Below are 26639 nucleotides of genomic sequence, written 5' to 3' on the forward strand. Positions count from 1 at the left end.
CTGATCCTGCCACGCAAAGGCCGACTTCCGCAAACACGATGTGACAGACACTTCTGCACAATTCCTCAGGGTTGCGAAAGCACTATCGAGCAGCAACAACGGGTACGTCACACCTAGTATGTTCACTAGTGATAACTCGTAACCTTACGGAACTTTGAAAGAGGCTATTCTAGGTGCGATGACCTAAGCGACCGACCAAGACTAGGACAACTTTTCTACAACATTGTTCAGCAACAGAAATATTGCTACGTAAGCGTGAGATCATTGATCGACAGACATTTTTGATGGGTTACGTTCATGATTGTTGTCATCTGTCGCAGACATTATTATTTTACCACTCATGATGCTGCTCAACACGTACCTTCACCACACTCAACGCCCTAGAGATTAAGAAGGCGCTATAGTCATTCCTATATTTAAGTACAAAAAGAGTTCGTGTCTGACTACTGAAGTGACAGTCTGACTATCATAATATTCAAGTTACTTTAAAAAATTCGTTATATGCTACTAAGTCACATGGAATCATATAATTTGCTATCTATCGAGTAATGCGGGTTTCAGTAAAGACGTTCAAGCTCAACCAACTTACTTATTACGAATGAGGATTGGACAGCAGCCCAGCATAATGGATAATCTCTTAGTGTGATATTCATAGGTTTCAGCAAAGGATTTGACGATGTTCCTCACTTAGATCTTATTCAGAGGCAGGTACCGTGTAAGAATTGCTGAGAAACGTCCTTCTTTGCCAAAGGCAGAGAGTGAGGGTAAGTAGGATACTATCTGAATGGATACCAGTCGAAACCGGTGTACCACAAAGCACTGTATTAGGCACCCTTACTTTCTTCTTCACGTCAATCAACGAATTACCACAACTGCTAAAGTCGTAGGCAATTTTGTTTGGATATAATGTCAAAATCTAGAGAAAATTAAATAGTGGGGCTTATCATTTTGATCTTCAAGCTGATCTAGAAGAATAAGTTTAATGGTTCCAATGTTGATGTTTTGCAATTAATTCTAGAACTACTGTGCTAATTCACACTGGACACGGTAATAGTTACCAGTATACTGTCAACGGTAGATTGCGTCCATGTATGCAGGAATACAATGAACTAGGGGTAATGGTTAGTCACAATTTAAATACAATCACTCAATAGAACGCATCAGCCGCCTAACGTTTACGAGCGTTATAGTCACTTCATCAGTCATCCAAATGCTTTGACAAGATGTTTCGAGTCTTATATGGCAACTACGGAAGATCATACCTATAAAACCATGTCCAAGCAGCCGGTCCATATCTTAATAAGGATACTTACTCAATTGAGCGTGTCCAGCGTGTGGGAACAAGATTAGTGGGGGGTCTCTCTAAACCCTTACGATGAGCTCTTAAAACACCTAGACCTTCTCCACTTGTTGTATCATAGTACGCAAGGTGACCAACTATTGACATTCCGTTTCTTTAATTACGATTTTGGTGTTAATAAATCTTTCTGCCCTACTCAAACAATTGATATCAGCCCCTACAGTGAGCATTTTCAACGAGAAGTTGGACCTTCACTGAAAAACAAGCTGCAAAGGTTAACAGAGGTCCACCAACATACCATACTTATTACTGAAGACTGAATACCATGCCTCTTCGTAAATTGGGGAAACATTAACCTTCTAATAATCTTAGATTTCATTGGGATTAGGGAAGTCGAGTGGCTGGACTACTTACTTAGGACTTTTGATGACAGAGGCATAAGTCTGTCTATACAATCTAAAAATAAAGATATTGAGTATTAGATGTTCCGCAAACTACAGTGACCTAGAAGTCCCGATGACAACCTTGGGGTGAACGTGGTAATGCCTTTCCGCTATTTGCATTTCGTAGTGTACGTGCTATGTATTTCGCCATCACGTAATACTGAATCATATACCGAAAAAGTGGGCATAGAAAAATTAGTGACCTGCATCACTAATTTGTATTTTGATGCAGTTCGAAATGAAGCCTGATATATTACTGCCTTTTTCATTCTACCGTAAGAACCAGCTTTGTGTATTTCAAGTTGTTGTCGTAAACTGCAAATTTCCTGCTGTCGTCGGGGTTTCGTCCTCAGACAATGTTGAGATCTCTGATGAGATGTTATCCAAGTTCGGTCCAGACTTGCCTCGAAGATTGACCGTTCAACTACCAACCCGAGTGATTCCAGCCGAGTCATTGAGACTACAGATTATGTAACCTGATTTATTCTAATTTTACAATGAAATAGGACTCCGATGGACCCGGTTCTTTTGCCTCTTTTGGAAAATAGTCTGCATTACAGGTTGCGTAAGTTCCGACACTGATTGTTAAATTCTCCAGAGATGTCACACACCATGGTTGGAACAAAGCAGACTATTCGAGCGCTTGGAGATTATTTCAGTTTGCTAATCGTCGAGGCCATTTCAGTATCTGGAGAAGCGTTCTCCATTCAAAACACCAGGCAAACAATGTAAGATGTTTTTATTATGCAGCTCAGTTTGGCATGTTTTTCCTTCTCATATATTTAGTTCCAACACAAAGTCAGTTAACCATCTGTTAGACCTGATTTAAGTCCATAAAACTCGCAAGGAACTTGGTTTTATGAATGCGACCATCTGCCTGCAATATTCATTTCCTTGGTTTAACAAGTTGCCCCTAAAAGTGAATCAGTAATAAAACATGTCAGTTCAAGTGTGAAAATCACCTTTATCTCCCCATAACTAATCTCAGTTATTAGTCTTTTCATTGGGATCAATTTCTTGGATGAAGTTTGTGATCGATAATCATAATATCCTTGCAGGTTCATTTAAGAGCTTATTCATCAAACCATCTTATTTGGAGTATTGAGCATGTTCTCACTCATTAGTATGGAGTTAACCGTCTCTTTTATTTCTATGAACTGTTCTGATTGAGTCAAAACTTGACTGGGTTGGCTGAACCAAACCATGGAACTGATCTGTGGCGTTTTCACTATCTGATCTTCATACTGTTAGTGCTTACTTCTTTTTGACAGAGATGACCAAAACGATCGAATTAGTATGTCTGAAAACTAGTCATAGTAATGCAGGTACATTCAACCTTGTAGATCAACATGTGTCGTAGGGCTCCATATCTCTATGCTAGCTCCTGTGTTATGTATTTCGCTGCTGCCGAATCTTTTGAGATTGAGATAGTAGCTTGTCAAAGCTGTTCTAGTTAATTGCAACCTTGTCTTATGCATGTCGATACGCCTTTTTGAAATTATAAAGATTATTTATGTCTTATCATATTTTAATATCCATTTTCGACACTTGTTTGACTTCATAGCATTCCACCTATTAACTACTTTTCACTTCATTCACATTCTTAGAAACTTCATATTTATACAGTTTTCAGCATCTATTTTGTTCTAAATTGTAGTTAGGATTATTTATTGAAACCTTTTTAGTCATCTAAAATTATCTTGTTTTCAATTACTTAATTTTACAGTCTAAAGGAGGATTATGACTTTCATCCACATCTCAACGACCTAAGTTTTCCCTCTGAGTCATTCAACAATAGTGATAATCTTTGGTCATGTGAACTTATTCAGTCACTCACTGATCAACCTGTTTTTAAAGTGAGTTTCATAACGATAAATTGTAAAACCCAAGTTTTGATTTGGTACTATTGAAAATAGTGATAAATTGCGTAATTCATGCTCATATCGTAAAAGTCAAAGGAGGCTGACCGAAGACAAAACTTTTGTGCCAACTGTTAACGTCCGGTTACACTAGATTATACGAATAGTTCAATTATAGGAGTGCTTAATGTATACTTGGATTCAGCGTGACCTACCTTTTAGTGCATTCTCTAACATATATAGCTTGGATTGCTGGTTGGCAAATGGTACAACTTTACCGAAAATTAGATATAAGTTGCAAAACATGCCGTTATTTTCCATTATGAATTGTTTAAGAAACTATGTTAATGTCAAATGTTACCAGAGTAAAGGTATTTTCAGTAACTATCATCAATTCTTGCCTTCCTAAAATGAGTATAGTATTTCGTATTTGATGTGACTCAGAATAATTTAAACTGATTAAATTTAAAGGCGTATTTATGACGATGATATGAGTCCATAACAGTTTTTGGAAACCTAATATTTTGTTAATACTGACAAACGACCAAAACTGTGGTATTGCTACATGGTTCCCCCAAATGCCCTGGTACGGCCGAGAGGACCCGACCGTTGTTGCTACCTTGACGTGGTAGTCAGGCTTGCCTATCGTGATGAAGCAATCGAGCTATACTGGCTGGAACAACCGTTCCTCAAGGTCCTACCATGTCAGACAGGTCGGTTGAAAGGCGGTAAGACTAAAAGCAACAAACCCAAGGTCCGAAGGCGAAGTCGTACTGCTGACTGTACAGAGGTGTGACAGCAGTAAGGTGTTTCCTTCAGACAACCAGCATGACAGCGATGCTGCCTTCCCACAAGGAGGGGTGGGGTGGGGTTAGAAAAGGTCGACCCTAAAAATGCACACCTCACCTTATCCCACGGATATCCGTCTCCGGCGGTAAGGTCTCAAGAAGTACGAAGCTAACACAAAAATCACCCATAAAAAGGTCGTGTGTGACCGACCTCAAGCACTTGTCCCTTGGGCACTGCGGTCACGCTCTCAGGTCACTAAGACTACCTCTAATCCAATTTCCTTTTCAGGTACCTCCAGAAGAACCCTTCCACGGTGTGGGCAACCGGGAAGTGATAACCGCCCTCATACCTCTAACAGCACTCAAGACCACTGTATTCATAATCAACCTCCATCTTCAATTCCTATTATTCCTCCTACATCGACTTTCAACTCTAAATTTCCTCTTTCGGCTTCCACCTTAAGTGTCACCATAGCCAACGATTCTAGTGCTCAAAACACTGTCCCAGGTCTACTGAAACCTCGCTCCAAACTACACATTGGAGCCTTCAACATACGAACCCTATGTCAAATCGGTCAGCAGGCTTCCTTAGCTAAAACCCTAGAGTCTCTTACCACTGATGTATGCTGTGTCTCCGAAACACACATACAGGATTCCAGTGTGGTCATTCACTTGACCTCACCTCGTCAAAACGGAGAGCCAACGAGATACACCCTCTGTGTATCTGGTGACCCGATGGCCAGTTCTCGTGGACTGGCAGGTGTAGGCATGGCACTAAGCATGAGGGCGGAACAAGCACTGCTAGAGTGGATCCCCGTCAACAGTCGTTTATGTGCTGTTCGGCCAAACGGCTACGTAAGAACTCGGAAGGATAGGGACACACGCCGGTGCCTTTTCGTCGTTTCTGCCTACGCTCCCACTGACTGCAGCTCAGATGATGTGAAAGATGAATTTTACAGAAAGCTGTCCGAACTTCTGCAGAAAGCTAAACGCTCAGACATAGTACTCGTAGGGGGTGACTTTAATGCTCAGATAGGTAGTTTAAACCAAACAGAAAGGCATTTAGGTGGATATTTTAGTATTCCGACACAGCGAACAGATAATGGTGATCGTCTGCTGCAACTATGCTCAGGCAATCGTTTATTTTTAGCAAACACAAATTTTGAGCATAAGGAGAGACATCGTCTAACATGGCGACCCCCTACACCAAACCAACGATGGACTCAAATAGACCATATTGCCATCAGTCATCGTTGGAGAGGGTCGGTACAAGATTGTCGCTCATTCTGGAGTACCTGCTTGGACTCCGACCACGCCCTAATACGGGCACGCATCTGCTTGCGCCTCACTGGACGCAAAAAAGCCACATTAAAAAGACCCGTTAGAACTGAGTTGAGTAACGAGAAAACCAAAAGTAGGTTCCAGGAACAACTGAGGTCACGATTAGGTAGTTCTGAAAACGAGGTTGACCCAGTTGTTGCTTGGAAAGCCATACAAACAGCTGTGGAAACAGCAGTGACATCTATCAGTGATTTAAACCACAGGGTTACAAAGAACCAGTGGATTTCTTCAAGGTCTGTCACACTGATGGATTCTCGCAAACTCGTCCCATCAGGTTCCGAACATGAGGAAGAGCGACAACAAATCAGATCTAGATTAATAAAAAGTCTAAGGAACGACCGTGAGCAGTGGTGGGTAACGAAAGCAAAAGAGATGGAAAAGGCGGCGACGATAGGGAACACACGACAGCTTTACAGACTAATAAAAGAAACTGGAACTAATAAGTCAAGTGTAAGTGAGATTATTTCGGAAAAAGACGATACTCTCATCTGCTCCCAGTCCAGACGTTTAGAACAATGGGCGGAGCATTTCAGAGAACAGTTCAACTGGCCTTTAGCTACTCTACAACTACCCTCCATTCCCAGACAATAAGAATGCAACATTGAAGTAGGTCCCCCAACTCTTGCTGAAATTGAGAAGGCTATAGCTAATCTGAAACGAGGAAGGGCAGCTGGTCCAGATGGATTGGCTCCAGAAGTCTTTAAGGATGGTGGTCCAATTTTAGCGATTAGGTTGACTAATATTTTAGCTAAGATCTGGGAGTCAGACGTTATCCCATCTGACTGGTCGCAATCACTTATCGTCTCAATATATAAGAAAGGGTCAAAATCATCCTGTGACAACCACAGAGGGATTAGTTTAACAAATATAGTATCTAAAATACTAGCCTCGATAATTATCAGACGCCTAACTAAGACTCGTGAACTGCAAACACGAGAGAACCAAGCTGGCTTCAGACCTGGTCGTGGCTGCATCGACCAAATATTCACCATTCGTCAGGTTCTAGAGCATAGGCATACTTATCGGCGTCCAATAATGGTGGTCTTTCTTGACTTAAAAGCAGCATTTGACTCTGTAGACCGCGAGATTCTATGGCGGTGTCTGTCATTGAAAAGCGTACCCCAGAAGTACATAAACCTTGTGAAGGCTCTTTACTTGAACACTACTAGTCGAGTCAGAGCTTATGGCGAACTGTCATCTACTTTTGCAACCTCAAGTGGTGTCCGTCAAGGCTGTCCACTTTCTCCATTTTTGTTTAACTTCATCATAGACCTATTGATGGAAATAACATTCTCGTCGACTGAATTCTCAGGTATTGATCTCCTATTAGGAGGTCCACTTAGTGACTTAGAATACGCAGATGACATAGTCCTGTTTGGTGAAGACGCTGATAGAATGCAGAGTCTACTGGTAGCACTAAGCAACAATGCCAGAATGTTTGGAATGCGCTTCTCTCCCTCTAAATGCAAGTTGTTGCTTCAGGACTGGGCTGCGTCAACACCTGAACTAAGAATAAGGAGTGAAGTAGTCGAACGCGTTGACAACTTCACTTATCTTGAAAGTCTGATCAGCCCTAATGGGTTGGTATCGGACGAAATCTCAGCATGGATTCGAAAAGCTCATTTGGCTTTTGCCAACTTACGTCACCTTTGGCGAAGGGGAGATATCCGTCTATCAATTACGGGACGAGTTTACTGTGCGGCAGTTCCTTCTGTTTTAATTTACGGTTGCGAAACGTGGTCATTAAGAGTAGTAGATACTCGTAAGGTACTAGTAACTGATGACATGGAAATATAGTTCGCATCTCCTGGGATCACCGGGTAGGTGATAGTGAAGTTAGATGCACGCTATTAGGGAATGACGGTAAATCAGTCGATGAGGTTGTAAATCTTTATCGACAAAGATGGTTGGGCCACGTGTTACGTAGGCCTGAACACCGTTTACCACGACGCGCAATGCTGACTAGTGTTGGAGACGGCTGCAAGAAAGTTAGGGTCAGTCAAACCAAAACGTGCCATCAGTCATTGAAGTCATTAACTTCTAGTCTGAGCCATGTTGGTAGATGCAGACTACTTAGTTGGGGTTCGCGTGACTATCGTAATCAATGGTTGGAGACTGGGTGGCATGGTTCAGAATCGATCACAATGGCGTAGGTGTATACACTCTCTGTCTTCTCTTAAACTAAGAGATTAAAATTACTTTATACTTTTCTTTCTAATTCTTTCTTCCTGTACCATATACTTATGCACAATCTTTATTTACACATCACTATCATTGAAGTGACTACTTTTATGAATTTGGTGTTCAACTTGTTGTGCTGATGAGGTATGACAACTTGGACCGATGCATACATGTGCCTGGTCCTACGTTGTAGCTGACTGACTGATTATTCAGGAGTAGTCTCACCGACTCCCGAATCTTAATGTCTATTTCTTTGATAAGTCTAAAATCGTCTTGTCTATCAAACCCATCTTTTCTATTCTCTTAGCCTTCGCCACTCGCTACTGATCACAACTATTGCGCAGACTTCTAGTCAGTTTACGTTTAAGTAGCATTTGCTTCCCATCATCCTCTGAGTTTCATCATTAACAACCGGTAGACACTAATCTCCATCACCTAAAAATACTAATTAACCCAGGAAGATACAACCACTAATACAAGTTAATCAGCTGGTAGACGAACAACTACTATATATATTCCTAGTCACTACCAGCTTTTTAAAGTATAATCCTACTTTGGAAATAATCATACAAAGGGATAGACGGTTACACTATTTGCACCGAATATTTTAATTGGTGTCCGGGACTCCCTTAATTTACTTGCCTTTTTATTTCAGAAAAAAACTGATATTCCTCGTTCAATACCTCCAACATACACGACCCATGTTTCAAAGATAACCATAACTAAGTTAAATACAACGAATAAACTGTTTGCAAAATAAAAGTCTCTCTCGAATGCATTCTGCATCTAAAATTGTCGTATTCATATCGAAAGAGGAGTCACAAATTAGTAGGATTAGAAATTGTTAATATTGTAGGCAAAATAATGGATAAGATAGTAAATTTTATTTTATTTATTTTAACACATAGTTATTGGCACAAGGAGGCAGCAAATACATATGCCCCACACAAATTTCATTCAATATGTGTGAGGGCTGTGATACTATACTGCCCGGGTGCCCAAACCGAGGCAGGTGGTTTTTTTACGCGCCACACCCGGAACCTTTGACATGAAAGTCTGATCCACAATACAGTGGAGCAACGTAAGGAGATGCAGTCTCAAGGTAACCGGTGACCAACGATTGGTTCATACGACATTTGTTCCTTTAGGATACTAGAGCCCATTTGCACGATTGGTTTGGAATCAGGGTTTTCCAACTCCCCTAGGTGGACTCTCCATATCCACCAACCCGGTTAAAACGCGGGACATTCGCTTTCCGTCTTCTCAATGTCGTAAGCAACACCCCCGCCGCGAGAAGGCAGTGGGTAGGACTTCCCTGGCAGAAGTTGTATACGCGTGTTCATGTGAGAGCATTTTGAAAGGGAGAGTGGACTCTCCCCTCTCGGCCGTCAGTCAGTCAGCTACAACGTAGGACCAGGCACATATATGCATCGGTCCAAGTTGCCATACCTCATTAACACAACAAGATAGACACCGGATCCATATAAGTAGTTAATTCAGAGGTGGTAATATATAAAAGAAATATTGCAATAAGGATATAGTACAGGAAGAAAGAATTAGTTCGTAGAAAGAAAGATATAAATCAATTTTAATCTCTTAGTTTAAGAGAAGACAGAGAGTGTATACACCTACGCCATTGTGATCGATTCTGAACCATGCCACCCAGTCTCCAACCATTGATTACGATAGTCACGCGAACCCCAACTAAGTAGTCTGCATCTACCAACATGGCTCAGACTAGAAGTTAATGACTTCAATGACTGATGGCACGTTTTGGTTTGACTGACCCTAACTTTCTTGCAGCCGTCTCCAACACTAGTCAGCATTGCGCGTCGTGGTAAACGGTGTTCAGGCCTACGTAACACGTGGCCCAACCATCTTTGTCGATAAAGATTTACAACCTCATCGACTGATTTACCGTCATTCCCTAATAGCGTGCATCTAACTTCACTATCACCTACCCGGTGATCCCAGGAGATGCGAACTATATTTCCATGTCATCAGTTACTAGTACCTTACGAGTATCTACTACTCTTAATGACCACGTTTCGCAACCGTAAATTAAAACAGAAGGAACTGCCGCACAGTAAACTCGTCCCGTAATTGATAGACGGATATCTCCCCTTCGCCAAAGGTGACGTAAGTTGGCAAAAGCCAAATGAGCTTTTCGAATCCATGCTGAGATTTCGTCCGATACCAACCCATTAGGGCTGATCAGACTTTCAAGATAAGTGAAGTTGTCAACGCGTTCGACTACTTCACTCCTTATTCTTAGTTCAGGTGTTGACGCAGCCCAGTCCTGAAGCAACAACTTGCATTTAGAGGGAGAGAAGCGCATTCCAAACATTCTGGCATTGTTGCTTAGTGCTACCAGTAGACTCTGCATTCTATCAGCGTCTTCACCAAACAGGACTATGTCATCTGCGTATTCTAAGTCACTAAGTGGACCTCCTAATAGGAGATCAATACCTGAGAATTCAGTCGACGAGAATGTTATTTCCATCAATAGGTCTATGATGAAGTTAAACAAAAATGGAGAAAGTGGACAGCCTTGACGGACACCACTTGAGGTTGCAAAAGTAGATGACAGTTCGCCATAAGCTCTGACTCGACTAGTAGTGTTCAAGTAAAGGGCCTTCACGAGGTTTATGTGCTTCTGAATAAAGGTCCGCTCTCGACTCAGAAATCTGGAATGCTGGGTGGAACACTTCAAATAACTGTTAAAATGCTCTCCAACTGTTTCTCAACTGCCTAGTTTTACCAAGCAAACTGAATGGGATATCAACATAAACTCCCTGACCCTTAGTGATATAGAAAAGGCTATAGCTAGTTTAGGGCAAGAGAGCAACAGCAGGTTTTGGTGGATGTTGCTTAGTCTCAACTATTTCATTGACCAAGATATTAACTTGAGTATAGGAACCGAATGTGGTCTCGATCTCTGATCATTCCAGGATTAAAATCTGTTGTTAAAACCATAGATCAGTCAGTATGGCTTATGTAGTACCTGAAATATTCGCCTCAATAATCATCAAACACCCAAATAGTGATCTTGAAGAGAAAACCAGATTGGCTTCGAACCTGGACTCCAAATCATAGTTGCATTTCTCGATCTTAAGGCAGCGTTCGACTCTGCTGATCGTTAGGTTTTATGGTAGTGTTTGTCATTGAAAGATGTACCAAAGAAGTGCATTAACCCTGTATGGACTCTGCTCGAAAACTGCTAATCAATTAGGAGCTTATAGCGAACTGTCGTCGGGGTCGATCTTTTCAAGCGGTGTTCGTCAGAGTTGTCGACAATCTCTAATTTTGTTTAACTTCGTCTTAAACATTCTTTTGCAAATAACACTTCTGACTTATCGGGAATTTATCTTTGACCAGGAGGTTCACCTGTTGACTTAAAATACGCAGATTTAGTCTTGTTTGATGAAGACACCAAACAGTGTTGTCTCCGGACTGCCTTAAGCAACAATCCAAGCATATTTGGGATGCATTCCTCTCCTTCTAAATCCAAAATATTGGTTCAAGACCTGTTCGCTGTCAATCCCTGGGCCAATGGTATAGATTGAAGTAGTTGGTTGCATTAATTGTCTTAATTACCTTAGAAGTCTCATCAATCCTGATGAATTAGAATCTGGCAAAGTATCGGTGCAAATACATAAAGTTCGTCTGACTTTTCTCAACTTCCGTCATGTTGTAACTTAGGCAATGTGTTCATCTATCAACTAAAGGATGAATTGATGGTGCAACGAGTGTCTTCGTTCTACCTATCGGGTGCAAAACAGGGCCTTCAAAGGATAGAGGATATTCATGGGTTACTAGTATTCGATCACATGCGTTTTTGAACCATTAGTCTTGTATTTTGTGACCGTCAGGTTAGCAATTCTGAGTTTAAACGCATAGTTCTAGGTAAGTGTAGCAAATCGATTGACAAGTTAGTAAATCATTGTCAACTAAGATGGTCAGAACATGTATTACGTACACCCAAATACCAACGACCTCAATGATGGCTGATGTAGGAGCAAACTGAGAGAAAGCTGAGAGGGGCCAAACCAAGACCACTAGACTGAGCTATTTAGGTAGGTACAACATACCTGGTTGGGGTCCATGTGATTATCATAACCAGTGGTTACCAACTTTGAACGACATGGCTCAAAACTGTTCGCAGTAATACAAGTTCATGGATTTTTTTCGTTCCTTGATTCCTAAGTTTTTAAATTTCCTACAAATTTTTATTTCACTAATTTATATTTTCCTGAGTTGTATCTTCGATGCCTAATTTTTCCTATGACCAATATTATTGACACTATTTCTACTGCTCTAGGATTTCCTCTGACAGTTTCACCTTGCTATGTTAATGGGGTATGGGAACTTGAGCCGATATATACATGCCCCAGATTTTAGGTTGTATATGACTGACAGACTGGTAGTCGACTCATGTAGTTGATTTAATTTAGATCTGTTTCCTCACTTCGAACACTATGTTCTCCATAATACCTGAAAATATATTTGCGTCATTCACTAAAGAAATTCAATTTCTTAAAACAAAATCGCTTAGCACAAGGCTCATACAGAAGGTAGTAATATATGTAGTAAAAATTAATTGTTGGTACTCTAGGTGTGTGGACAAACAATGTTTGTACTTTGTTTCGTCTCATGGCGATATTTGAGTTGACATATTAATTTTGTGCACGAATTGATTATTCCACCCCCTCTATATTTTTCATTGTTGGAGTAATCCAGCCTATTACTTTGTATAAATAATTTTAAACGGCAGATTTTTAAATTTTTTACGCATGTTGTAGACGTTTACTTTCCGTCCTCGTATTAGAATGTCTTGCCATGTAACTTATTCATATTTTAATTCTTCGAACCCGGTCCATATTGATGTATTGATTTTACGACTGTTTCTCACTATACCTGGTCATTTAATTTAGGTATCGATTCTTAGATAAGTTATATATACATATATATATTCGTTACAAAATGGTTTAGTAGTTTTCTCTCAGCTAGCCACTTCCGTGGAATAAATAGTGGTTTTGCTGCACACTTTAAAGTTACATGTTGGTAATAATAACTCCTTTGTTGATAATCTTGTTAAGTTTAGTTCCCTAATTCGTACTTCTACGTTTTCTGAGGTATTAGTTCACATGATTTGCTTATTTATTTAACGGAATTCAGTCGATAAAGAAAATACTAGATAGAAAGCCTGTGAATGCCCTGAAAAATTTGACTTTTCCGTGAACCGTTTTGGTAATTAAACACTGTGGATCATAGTTTTGTCGCAAGACTGTATTTCGTTTAAGAATACGTTCTATCAAGTTCTTTAACTTTGGTATACATTATCTGATTTAATACTGTTCATCATTCATAAATATGCAGTTTACATTTTACAATACCCAACTTTTCTTACATCTGAATTTGCAGCTTTTTTGATATCAGAAGTCATTTTTATTTAATGTTAAAAATTAGTTGTCTAGTCAAATCTAACTTTGCGAATTCTTTAAGTCAGTGTAGCCTATTTTGTCTCATCAAGTTTTTCACTGTATACTTTATATATATATATATATATATATATATATATATATATATATATATATATATATATATATATATATATATATATATATATATATATATATATATATATATATATATATATATATATATATATATATATATATTATTCATCTCGTCATTATTTTAGATTGGTTCTTCTACCAAGTTGATCTTGGTCCAAGCTGAAGCTCCACTTAATTTGTCATTTGGGTTTGGAGGCTCTGAGATTTCCAAGTTGATACCAAAAGGCAATTACATGAATAGTTACTTGTTTGGTTTGGATATGGTTAGAGATATGATTCTTGGCTATCTCAGAAACTTCCTATTAACATGTGTTCATGGAAATGAAACTGTTTTTTCTTCCAATATAACGCCTGGGATTATCCTTTATGGACTCCCTGGCTGTGGAAAACGTACATTTCTTGAGGATATTGTCAATGACCAAATCCACTCAATTTCAATAAATGGGGTAAATTTCCTTTCTATTGCACGTTGAATCTATTTTCTTAATACCAATTAAGTCTATATATATATATATATATATATATATATATATATATATATATATATATATATATATATATATATATATATATATATATATATATATATTCCTATCATTTGTATGATATTGTCATTTTTTTCTTGTAGTCCTCGTATGAAAAGCCAGTATTCGTTACACTTACATCTAAATTGGTCACCGAGTTAACTAATAAATCTCATCATCATGGCTATCGCTGGCTGACGAACATGGTTGGGCAATTAGATGTCAGTAACAGAAACTGTATTCCTGTAGTTATTTTATGGCCTAACATCGACAAGTGGATCGATAACGATGAAAATATAGATACTAATACTCATTCTACAGCTGATACGGATGCTGAATCAAAAATGATTCCCAAAATTTTAGAAAGGTTTATCGAATCAATCCAATCGGTTAGCCAGAGTTTGGCTCACAGTCAAAAGTCAACATATCGATTTTGCATCCTAGCAACAGCCACTACGATTGACAAAGTTTTTAGTGTTCATGAATGCAGGGAACTATTTTATAGACGTTTGTTAATATCACTTCCCGATGCAAGTAAACGTTATCAGATATTGTATCACAATATCCAAGCGTGTTTGAGTCATGGGACTAATTCCATGTCTAGTAGTGAATCTCCTGACGGTTCCATTGTGAATATACAGTCGTGCGAGATAACAGATGAAAATGAAAGTCTTATTCAGGTTGCGGCTCGACTACATGGTTATACGCCCAAGTAAGTAGACCTATTTCGAACTAGTGATTTGAACTACATAAAATTCGTTCTAGTTTAGTAACCCGATTATTTTATTACGTTTATTCGCTGATCGATCAGTGCTGCCTCAGCTCTAGCGCTTCGTGCGGCAACAACGCCAACAAAACCAGACGAAGATGTCATAGGGTCTCCAGATAAACACATGTGAAATAAGCTTTTCGAAGCGACAGATGGAGAACGTATTTGTACTGCTTCTCTAGAGTCTTGAATACGAATCTCAGATAGACAACAGACGTCGATATTAGGATTTTCTAAAGACATAGCCAACCCTATTTGTTGTTCGGTCTGTATTAGTATGCGAACGTTGAAGAAAGCCAGTTTGAATGGTATGCATGGTTTCAGAAAGACTGTTTCAATATTCGTATTCGGTGGTAGTATTTAACTTTCGACTAGTCAGTGATTCGGTATCGTTTAGATAAAACAGGGTTTCCACCATAGGCCAGCTGCTGTGTAAGTTGAAAAACAAGGATACACAGAGTGATAATAGAAGACAGTCGATAAGTGACTTACTTAATTACGCCTGTTACTCCTCGTGAAGGAACATAGGCCGCTCACCTGCATTCACCATCCAACCCTGTCCTGGGCAATCCTTTCGAGCTCCTTCCAGTTGTTATTCATCCTTTTCATATCTGATTCTATTTCCCGACGTAATGTGTTCTTCGGCCTTCCTCTTTTCCACTTCCCTTCAGGATTCCAAGTTAGTACTTGTCTCGTGCTGCAGTTTGACGATTCGCGTAGTGTACGTCCTATCCATTTCCATCGTCTTTTCCTAATTTCCTCTTCAGCTGGAAGCTGGTTTGTTCTCTCCCACAAAAGGCTTTTGCTGATGGTATCCGGCCAATCGATGTTGAGTATCATGCGTAGACAGCTATTTATAAATACTTGCACCTTCTTGATGACGGTTGTTGTAGTTCTCCAAGTTTCATCTCCGTACAGTAGAACTGCATTGACGTTCGTATTGAAGATTGTGACTTTGATATTGGTTGAAAGTTGTTTTGAGTTCCATATGTTCTTCAACTGTAAGAATGCTGTGCTTGCTTTGCCAATCCTCGCCTTTACGTCTGCATCTGAGCCTCCTTGTTCATCGATTATGCTTCCCAGGTATGTGAAGAATTCTACATCTTCCAGAGTTTCGCCATCAAGAGTGATTGGATTGCTGTTCTCCGCTTTGAATTCAAGGACCTTGGTTTTCCCCTTGTGTATGTTGAGGCCTACTGATGCAGAGACGGCTGCTACACTGACTGTCTTTATCTGCATTTGTTCATGTGTATGCGATAGGAGGGCCAGATCATCTGCGAAGTCCAAATCGTCTAATTGATTTTGAGCTGTCCATTGTATTCCGTGTTTTCCCTCAGATGTCGAGGTCTTCATAATCCAGTCGACCACCAGAACAAAGAGGAAGGGAGAGAGTAGACAGCCTTGTCTGACTCCGGTCCTTACTTGGAATGCATCTGTCAGCTGTCCTCCATGCACGACCTTGCACTGTAGTCCGTCGTATGAGTTCCGGATAATATTGACAATCTTCTCAGGAACTCCGTAGTGTCGAAGAATTTTCCATAACGTCCTCCTATCTACACTGTCAAATGCCTTTTCATAATCAATGAAGTTGATGTACAGTGACAAGTTCCACTCAATTGATTGTTCGACGATGATCCGTAGTGTCGCAATTCGGTCTATGCACGACCGATCCTTACGGAATCCGGCTTATTGATCTCGAAGTTGGGAGTCTACTGCATCTTTCATCCGGTTCAGCAAAACTCTGTTAAAGACTTTTCCTGGTACTGACAGTAGTGTGATTCTTCTATAGTTCCCACATTTGCTCAGATCTCCTTTCTTTGGAATCTTGATGAGGTGTCCTTCTTTTCAGTCCATCGGCACTTGTTCTTCCTCCCACATTTTTTTATTAGAAGGTGAAACATGTTTGTAGTTACTTCGATGTCTGACTTCAGTGCTTCAGCTGGTATATTGTCGGGTCCCACTGCTTTCCGCTTTTGATTTGTCTGATGGCCATTCTGATTTCTTCCGTCGTTGGTGGATTGACATCTATAAGAAGATCTGTGTGTGCTTCTTCAATGTCTGATGGATACATTGGAGCCGACCTATTCAGGAGTTCCTCGAAATACTCTACCCATCTGTTCCGCTGTTGTTGAGTTTCAGTGATGGGTCTGCCTTCTTTGTCCTTGACCGGTCTCTCTGGTTTACTGTATTTCCCTGATAGTTTCTTCGTTGTATCGTAAAGCTGTTTCATATGTCCTTCTCTAGCAGCTTTTTCCGCCATTGTTGCTAGTTCTTCCACGTACTTCTTCTTGTCGCTTCTAATGCTCCTCTTCACTTGCTTGTTTGCTTCTGTGTATTCATCTTGTGCTTGGACTTTCTCTGCTCGTGTTCGGCTGTTGTTTATTGCTGCCTTCTTGTTCTTCCTTTCTTTGATCTTGTCCAGAGTTTCTATATAGATCCATTCCTTATGATGGTGTTTCTTTAGGCCCAGAACCTCTTGACACGTTGAAGTTAATGTTTCTTTGATGCCTTTCCAGTTGTCCTCCATAGTAGTTTCTTCTTCCTTCAGTAGAACTTGTAAGGCTTGCAACCTATTGTTGAGAGCTATCTTGAACTCATTGAGTCTGTCAGTATCTCGAAGGAAGGCTGTATTGAACCTTTGTAATGCTGCTTGTCCAGTTGTCCAGTTCTTTTTTAGCTTCAGTTTTAAATTGGCCACAACTAGGTGGTGATCTGAAGCTACGTCAGCACCTCTCCTGGTTCTCACATCTTCCATTGTCCTTCGGAATTTTTTATTGATGCAGATATGATCTATCTGGTTCTCTGTAGTGTGGTCTAGTGAGATCCATGTAGCTTTGTGTATACGTTTGTGTGGAAATATTGTGCCGCCTATAACCAATTTTTCGGATGCACACAGATTTGCAAATCTTTTTCCATTTTCGTTTCTCCCACCCAGTCCATGTCGTCCCATGATATCTTCATATCCAGTGTTGTCTATTCCGACTTTGGCATTTAGATCTCCCATCAGAATGGTGAGGTCATTTCTTAGGCACTTCTCTATGATTGACTGCAGCCGCTCGTAGAATTGATCTTTAATGTCGTCGTTGCTATCATTGGTGGGTGCATAACATTGGATAATATTCATTGTGATCCCCTCCTTCTTTGTTTTGAATGATGCTTTGATGATTCTTGATCCGTGAGATTCCCATCCTACATGTGCATTTCGTGCTACTTGTGACAGCTTTAGAGCAACTCCCTGAGTGTGCGGAGCATTTTCCTCTTCATGACTGGAGTATAGTAGCATCTCTCCCGCATTTAGCCTTTGTTGTCCAGCTTGGGTCCAATGGGTTTCGCTGATTCCCAGTACTGCCAAATTGTATCTCCTCATTTCCGTTGCTATTTGACTGGTCTTCCCGGTCTCCCACATTGTTCGGACGTTCCATGTACCTATAAAAATTTTTGCTCTGGTTGTTAGAAGGGGCATCGGCCTCGTGACTTCCGAAGGAACTCGGCTTTCACCATGAAGCGTCATAATTCTTCTAAAGAAGACCTAACTTTCAGGGCAGAGTTTAAATAGTCTGAATAATTTTTTCTGGTAAGCGTTTTTTAGCAAGTTAGTTTTCTACTGGATGGAGACGCTAACCCCATGCCTAACCCTCCTTCTTTACCCAGGCTTGGGACCGACAGTAACTCTGGAAGAGCTACAGGCGGAGTTCTATAAGTGACGTAATATATAAAAAAAATAAAAATGGATGTTATCTAATGGATGTGAGTTGTTTGAATTTTAATAGAAGCGAGAACAGTATTTCCGGTATTTGTTGTCATTTAATTTTATTTGTGCGTGGACTGTGATACTGCCCGGGCGTCCAAACGGAAGCAGGTGGTTTTCTTAGGGGCCACACCCGGAGCCTTCGACATGAAGGTCTGATCCACAAGACGGTGGGACATCGTAAGGAAATGCAGTCTCAAGGTAACCGGTGACCAACGATTGGTTCATACGACATTTGTTCCTTTAGAATACTAGAGCCCATTTGCACGATTGGTTTGGAATCAGGGTTTTCCAACTCCCCTAGGTGGACTCTCCATATCCACCAACCCGGTTAAAACGCGGGACATTCGCTTTCCGTCTTCTCAATGTCGTAAGCAACACCCCCCGCCGCGAGAAGGCAGTGGGTAGGATTTCCCTGGCAGAAGTTATATACGCGTGTTCATGTGAGAGCATTTTGAGAGGGAGAGTGGACTCTCTCCTCTGCCGGCCGTACGAGGGGGGGAGGCAGCCAGTTTCACCTTCTGGAACCTAACACTGGAATTCATCAATCCAGATTATCACAACTCGTATTAGTTCAGCAAGTAGAAATAATACCATTAGTGACTGAAAAAACTATTCTTGGGGGATGTAACGCGAAAATAACGAAGTCACTAAATAAGATACATAGAAGAATATAAGATAAAAGGAAGAATAAAAGATGAATACACTAGAACTATATAAACTAATTTGAACTTTGTCACCCAACGTCTCCACTTGTTGAGATTATGATTATCCTGTAGACTCCAACCAGGAACTCTACGTCGCCAACGTTAATCAATTTATAAACTGGAATGAATATGTGTTATGTTTTGGTTCAACCATTCTCGAAATTCTGTTAACTCTAGGAGTAATTGGTGACTGATCATATACACAAATAAAATTTGTACTCTAGTGCCGCCACTTTCTTCTTGTTTTGTCTTGTTTTCTTTATGTGGTTATTCTCAATAAACGTATAAAAGAAATAGGCGTATGTTGTTCGTCAAATGACTAACTCTGTCATTACTCCACTTAACTTATTTAGTAGATTATCTTTCAGGGACTTCATAGCTTTCTTGACATATGCAGGAGGTTTTTGTACTTATTAGATGAACTAATTCATTCGAAAACTGTATTTCTATAGAATCTCTATGTTAACACTACAATATATTTTTAATGTTTTTATGATTTGCACTGGTTAAGTCATTTGTTAATAGTCGTAGTTTGTAATAATCATCTTTTTGCATTGATGCTAATTGTGTTCTAAATTAAATATCATTTACAAAACCTACTTTGCAGTCTTAAATACTTTTTTATCATTTAGTGTTTTGAGTTGGGATGATTCATAAAGCTCGACTTTTCCGGACATATAATTTTACCTATTGATTCTGTCGTTTTTTAAAGGGATTTGGTTCGCTTGGTTCATGTCAGCTACGCAACCTTCCTATCCAAACAGAACGACAGTTCAAAGGATTTTCCCAGAACCAGAAACTTTAATCAATCATTGAATTTGTTCTGTGAAATTTTGATAAATGAATCTTATTCATATTTGCCGATAAATCTTTCTCAACATATAACCTCAGTGGAACCGTTAAGGTGGACTGATATTGGTGGATATCGTGAACTGAAGCTCATATTCAAAACTATGATACAGGATCGTTTGGTTAGTGCTGCCAAACCCAATAGCGCAGATGCACTAGCGGACGCTGCTCTGCGTCTTCGTGTACCTCGTGGAATATTACTTCATGGTCCTCCAGGCAAGTTATTTTCCATTTGCGGGTTTTAATTTACATTTTATAAAATTTTATTTGCATAACTGAATCTCCTAAATCTTACAACGGCCATGGATTTAATGTGCTTCATCGCTGACCGAAACCAGAAAAATGTGGAATACGATCTTATTCATTATTTTAGATAAAAGATAACTGTTAAAAACATATCGGTAGATAAACTCGTGTTAATTAGAAAGCGCTAATTTACCACTTCAGTGTGATTTTGGGAAAATCGGAATTGTTAATCACAGTGTACATTTATTTCACTAATGTCCATTCTATAAATTATAAATGCCTACAATTAGTTTTATTTGTAAATACTCAACAATACCACTGTAGTTATTAACACATATCCGTAATAAATTTGTTACTGAAACCACTACGTATTAGGTTTGTTCATTTCGTCATTATTAAAGTATTCAGCAAAACGTAGGTATATAATTCTTCAGTGCCTGTTAGTGTTCTGTAAACTAGTGTTTCTTATGCTCATGCCATATTCGATCGTCGAATCCCAGATTATCAGAAAAGATTTTGTAGTAATTGAATAGTTGAATTAATGAGTCAATTAAAGCTACACCACCACGGAAAACCTGGGAGCACCGGCCGTTTCGTCCTGTTGCAGGACTCCTCAGCGGCATGCATCTGCGATCCCGCTTCGCGAGATTCGAACCCAGGACCTATCAGCCTCGCGCGCGAGCGCTTAGCCACTGGACCACTGAGCCGGCATCTAACGGTGTTAATGTCTAATTTCAATCAATCCACGAAATTGCGCCACCATCCCCCATTGTCTTCAGTGAGTCACTATCTCATAACAGATCCGGCTGAACTGGTCACTGCTTCTCACTAGAACTCCAGGAAATGCCTTATGAAGTCAGTGACTAATGAGCACATGATGATTATTATAATTAGTATATGCTTTTTACTTTCAATTTTCATGTTACTGTGTTATGTTTGGTGTTGGTAAGTTTTGTTTGCCAACCATCTCCGCAAACCTAAATTTTATTCCGTATTCCCAATATTAGAAACCCTGTTGCCGGCTGAACCGGTTGATAGATGCAGACGAAATCAGACTATTCGAAGTTTTAACGTAGGTGATCAAGTGGTCATCAAGTCATACCTTGGAAAAAGTCGTTGAAAACCTGTAGTCTTTGAAAATAGAATAGGAAATGTTTTGTAAAAATTGTACGGGACGTTTGGAACGTGGCTTAGATACGTCAATCGAATCCACAAAGAAAAAAAGACGTTGAACACGGTAGATGGACGAGTGAATCTTCCACCGGAGATAATTACAGGTACTCCAATGACAGGAACTTTCAAGGACATTCATAGTCGCTGGACACCAAAGAAGTCGAAACGCTGCCGGAAACCAGTCATCAAGCTTCAAGTAGACTCGAAGGAGAAGTCTTATTTTTAGAAGGAGGGTGTTGGGAAGACCTAGAAAATTCCTCAAAAAAAGCCCAAAGCTGCCCTGAAAACACTGGGAATCATTTTATCCAACCATCATCAAGTCGAAGTTTCTCAGAAACATCTAGAAGGTTCAGAGTTGTGTGTCACATTTCTAATTGGACGATTACCCATCCTACCACAATGTTTGGAAGAGTTTCAGAAACCCAAAGTCATCTGAAATGCTATAAATGCTCTTGACTTTCTTCACATAAACTAACCATGGAGTAAAGCGTTCTTTCCATATTTCGCGCCTTTTCTCGTGTTCAAGTTGTCGTGTAGAGCTAGTCTAGGGTTATTAGAAGAGCTTAGGAAACAGATTCAAGCGTTCAGTCGAAAGATTTATCAGTAACTGTATACTTTTTGATAACTTATCTAAAAAGATGAGAAAGTGTTTTTCATACAGCTTTGATATAGCCCTTGAGTCTGCACATTATTTTAAATCATTAAACTTATTTTGTCACGTAATATGGAACTTTTTTAAACTAATGTATTAGATTGTACACTATTCACTCAGTGTTTCCATTTATACTGAGATTTTTATCTTTTGTGCTTAGGTTGTTCCAAAACTATGTTTGTGCGAGCTTTGGCTACTGAATGTCAACTCCCGCTAATCGCAGTTCAGGCATCTAGAATATTTGGTCGTTATGTTGGTGACAGTGAACGTAACATGCGAAGAATTCTTGTACATGCTCGTGCTTCTGCTCCTGCTATTTTATTTATTGATGAAATTGATTTGTTGCTTCCTTCCCGAAATTCAGGGTTTGTAATATTTATCTACATAGTATTGCTATAGTCCATCTAACTTCTTTCTTGATGAATTAATTTAGTCTTGAACACTAGTATCCAAATCTATACATGTAGTCATTGATTTGTATCATTTTATTTTCTAGTGATGCGTAATTCTAAATGCCATGAAGTCTTCAAGCTTATCAAAATAAGATGTAAGATTCTTTCTCGAATTGTTTAGTTATTAATCTGTCACTTGATACAGGGCATTTAAAACCTGCCTTACCCTATTTCTTTCTGATAGTGGAGTAGCGTCTTATTAACTTTCACAGTTTAGGTCGGGCTTAATACCTAGTATACATACTACCTGTAAATAGCTGCTAATGTCATTAATGTTTTAATTTGTGTATCATAACTTTCTGCACTGTTGTTAAGATATAAACTAATTCATTTGCATAGGTTGTCTGGTAACTGGCGAGTCCCGAATAGGACAAGATGCGCGCCCTGAATTCCAATCCTTGCCATCGTCCAACTCTACATATAAACAGATAGTTTCACAAAATTGAGTGTTTGTTTTACATAAGTCATCGGATATTAATTATGTGAGTGAAAGTCTCGGAAGTTAAATAATCCTGTTATTTCTCCTGGGAGTTTTTCCGGGCATGCAATAGCTAAAGTAGTTTGAATAAGGCGCTCAAGATGAAAGTTACCTCATTCGTTTCAGACTCCAAACATTTTATAAATTTGATTTGTGTCTAATCATACATCTTATCTTTTTCTGAATATTTTATTCTAATATCTTTTGAAACTTCTCGTTGTTATTTAGAGAAACAAGTGCAAGTGAACATGTCTTAGGTGAAGTCCTAATGGCTATGGACGGAGTTGAAGGTCAAAATGGACAAGTAATTCTCGTAGCAGCAACTAACAGAATGGATAATTTAGATTCTGTGAGTAATTATTGTTTGATCTAACTTTTTAAAAACAGCTTTCATAACTGGCGGTTATAATCTGAATAACCATTGGAAACAAGCAAGTAGTAATCGATCGTTTTGTCTTAGGCTGGAATTCCTCAGCTAAATGCGTTTACCCCACACAGGACTGAACTCACCTGAGGACCTTCAGTTTTCGTGTCCCACCAAACATTTATTAATTTAGCAGAGATCCATTGTTTATCATTCCTCTACTTTTAATTGAACTATAGTCAAAACGTAATTTCCCTTGAAAATTGCATTTGGGACTTTGGATAATGTTGAGAATGCTAGATCTGCAGAAGTCACTTGGTAAATATCCCAATTTTATTTTGGGAACTTGAGTTTCTCATTTTCATGCCAAAAACTACCACTTTTAGCTCCAGTTTTATTTCCCACTCAGAAAGACCTTAAATGTCATTGGTTCGTTCCCTTTTTTAGTACGCTATTTTGTGACGCTTGTCAAGGACATTTTTGTACTGTATATATACGCATGAGTTGTGTGCTTGTTTATTCGTGCTTTCGACTGCTTGTGTAATATACATTCCCCCGGCTAAATCTGGTGTCCTCCCTCTAGTCAACAGGGATGGGGTGCAGTGGAATAGTTTAGCTTTTCCTGTTGTTGTGTTGCTGACTTTCGTTCCGTTCGTCGGCTTCAGGTGATATCGTAATCTCTTCAAACGTAGCAGATAATTATCAAGAAGATGTCCTAGTTAGATTTTAAAGTGCATTTTGTTACTGCTGACTTTCAATGTCTGGGTAAGTGAAACTTGCACATATGATTGGCACCTACAACATTAAGAGAGATAATTCCAGTTGGATTGATAATCAAGATGTCTAGAGCAAAAGTCAGCAAACAATTGTTGTCGATTTCCTACATGATACATAGTGACTTTCTCAAGCTTATAAAACAAGTCTCAGTTAATGAAAAGATGTTTGAGAAAGCAAACGTTAAAAAGATGCCTAATATTGACAAGGTAATTACATTTATCTCATTTCCCACCAAAAGCTAATTATAAACCTCGAAAACTGATTTAACGTCTACATCAACCTTATTCAGAGAAACGTGTCACATTTAATCAGTATAGGAGTACAGGCAAAGAGTAAATAGGTGTAATCACTTGGCATCTGCTGTGAATTTTAGCCTTGCGATATCAAGTATCGTGTAAATTTAATCCTGATACATAATTGTATAGAAATGTCGAATTGATTGATAAAATAGTCTTCTGAGATGGTTAGGATGTATTTCACACATCCCCAGTCAACACCCTTCAACACGCATTACTGTCTGAAACAGGAGTTAGGAATGGTAAAAAAGCAATTCATGAAGCGATCGGCCAATATTGATCTGTCGTGCTGGGAAATGTAGAATTCTTTGTTGAGGGTCGGAATAATTGTAATATATATATAGTTGGAGTTCGGTTGAAAATTAACTCATTCATCATGTACCTGGATATAAGTGACACTCTAAGTATGAGAGCTAATGATGACATCAGTTTGCCTAAACCGAAGTAGGTGGACGGGGGTTTAGACCAGGTTCTTGGTGGCTGGAAGTTAAACACCGTAACCTCTAGGTCTACTGCTCTACGTTATTCAAACCAGTTGTATACCGTTCACTCCAGTTGATGTCATTACCTCGATTCGATTACATTATCTCTTGATCACTTCCTCTTTCGCTGGACATACGTAAGTCGTGGCCAACTGAATCGAATTATTCTTAAATTAGGTTCAGTGATTTATTTTCTGCATTCGTACGTATTTTCACATCTGTTTGCAAAAAGAATTACAATTATTCTTTGTTGATTATCTTCAACTTACTAGAAATAACTTTTTATGCTTTTCTCCCAGGCATTAAGTCGCGCTGGTCGTTTTGATTTAGTCATTGAAGTATCACCACCTGATGCAGAAGCTCGGACAGATATTCTACGTTTAGAATTATCAAAACGTGCACTAAAAGATAAATCATTATTAAATTCTAAATGGTTAAATTTATTCGCTACAAATCAATTGAATAATTATACAGGAGCAGAAGTTGTCCAAGTAGTTCAACATGCTGCTCAAATTGCTCGTCAAGATAATTCCAATCAAATATCTAAAAAACATCTTCTACATGCTCAAATTCTTTTGCCTCCTCGTTCACTTTCAAATTATTTTTCTCAAAGTAAAATAATCAACAACCAGGTGACTATGTCAACCAATAATAATTTGTTACCAATTCGTCATAAAATTTTAATTTTTCCAGTTTTAATTCTGTGTATTGCTATTACTTTTCAACTGGTTTATATCAACAATATATCTAAAGTTATATGAAAAGATGTACTTTATTTCTGAAGATATTCATAGTGTTTGATCAACTCAGATGTTGTTTTTTTCCCTGTGATTACACGGGTGTCATATTCTCTTTTTCTAATATTTTGAAATATATTTGTACATTTTTATTATAGAACAATAACGCTATGAGAATTCTGCCATATATTCCTATTATGTACTACAAGTATAGAAAAATGACTTGTTCATTCTTTTTTTTTTACAAAATTTTATCTGTATGGTTTGTCTGCAATCAACTTATTTTGAAGTCGATCCTTTAGAGAGTGCTGCAAAAATGTACATATCAATGAATTAGCTACGTACAAGTGTATATCCATTTTAGAAAGCAATTGCATTTTTATTTGCGTTTATGAATTCTAAGTATCTATACATTTCTCTGAGAGGATATGCAAGAAGAAAGATGTTTAATAGAATATACTCATATGTTGACTCACAATTTTCTCACACGAGTATAGTAAACCGTCACATACTCCAGTTAGTGTTTAAGCCACCAGTTACTGGTATAAGGAGATTTTTGTGCTACCGTGTACCAAAAATGACGTTGTATGAAAGTATAATCATATGAAATGCGCTCAATTACGGAATAACTATTTTTCTAGACATTGCCGGGATTGGGAATACAGGAAACTCAAATCATGCTACAGCATGGTATTTAGTTCAATCCGCAATCAGTAGACATATCGATATTTAATTCGTTAATGTACATGATAGTGGTGAATCAGTCTCTTGTTCATCCTAATAAAACCAATTAGAATGGAAAGACCAATGCATGACGGAGTCTGTGCGGGTTGTCCACCACAATTCATGTCATCAAATGAACTGAGACACCTGAAGTAAAGTCACTCCTTTCCG

At 39.0% G+C, this 26639-nt stretch overlaps 1 protein-coding gene across 1 annotated transcript; it reads left to right on the forward strand.

Annotated features, from left to right (window-relative positions):
* Positions 1–1807: 1807 nt before the first annotated feature.
* Positions 1808–26117, forward strand: AFG2 (AAA+-type ATPase). Its single transcript, XM_051219197.1, has 10 exons — positions 1808–2214; positions 2250–2308; positions 2342–2471; positions 3470–3599; positions 13617–13937; positions 14120–14727; positions 19952–20304; positions 22320–22524; positions 23318–23438; positions 25308–26117. The coding sequence occupies exons 1-10, from the start codon at positions 1970–1972 to the stop codon at positions 25767–25769; spliced, it is 2634 nt and encodes an 877-aa protein (XP_051067921.1). The 5' UTR covers positions 1808–1969; the 3' UTR covers positions 25770–26117.
* The last annotated feature ends 522 nt before the right edge of the window (positions 26118–26639 follow it).

Source organism: Schistosoma haematobium, chromosome 2 (genome assembly GCF_000699445.3).
Source record: "Schistosoma haematobium chromosome 2, whole genome shotgun sequence".
Classification (NCBI taxonomy): Eukaryota; Metazoa; Platyhelminthes; class Trematoda; order Strigeidida; family Schistosomatidae; genus Schistosoma; species Schistosoma haematobium.

What these genes read in the sequence shown, in the direction of transcription:
- AFG2 (XM_051219197.1), top strand. Translation starts at nt 1,970, where the DNA reads ATGCAGTTCGAAATGAAGCCTGATATATTACTGCCTTTTTCATTCTAC. An exon ending in CTACATGGTTATACGCCCAA is followed by an intron (nt 14,728 to 19,951) that starts GTAAGTAGACCT and finishes CGTTTTTTAAAG; the next exon opens with GGATTTGGTTCGCTTGGTTC. An exon ending in ATTACTTCATGGTCCTCCAG is followed by an intron (nt 20,305 to 22,319) that starts GCAAGTTATTTT and finishes TTTTGTGCTTAG; the next exon opens with GTTGTTCCAAAACTATGTTT.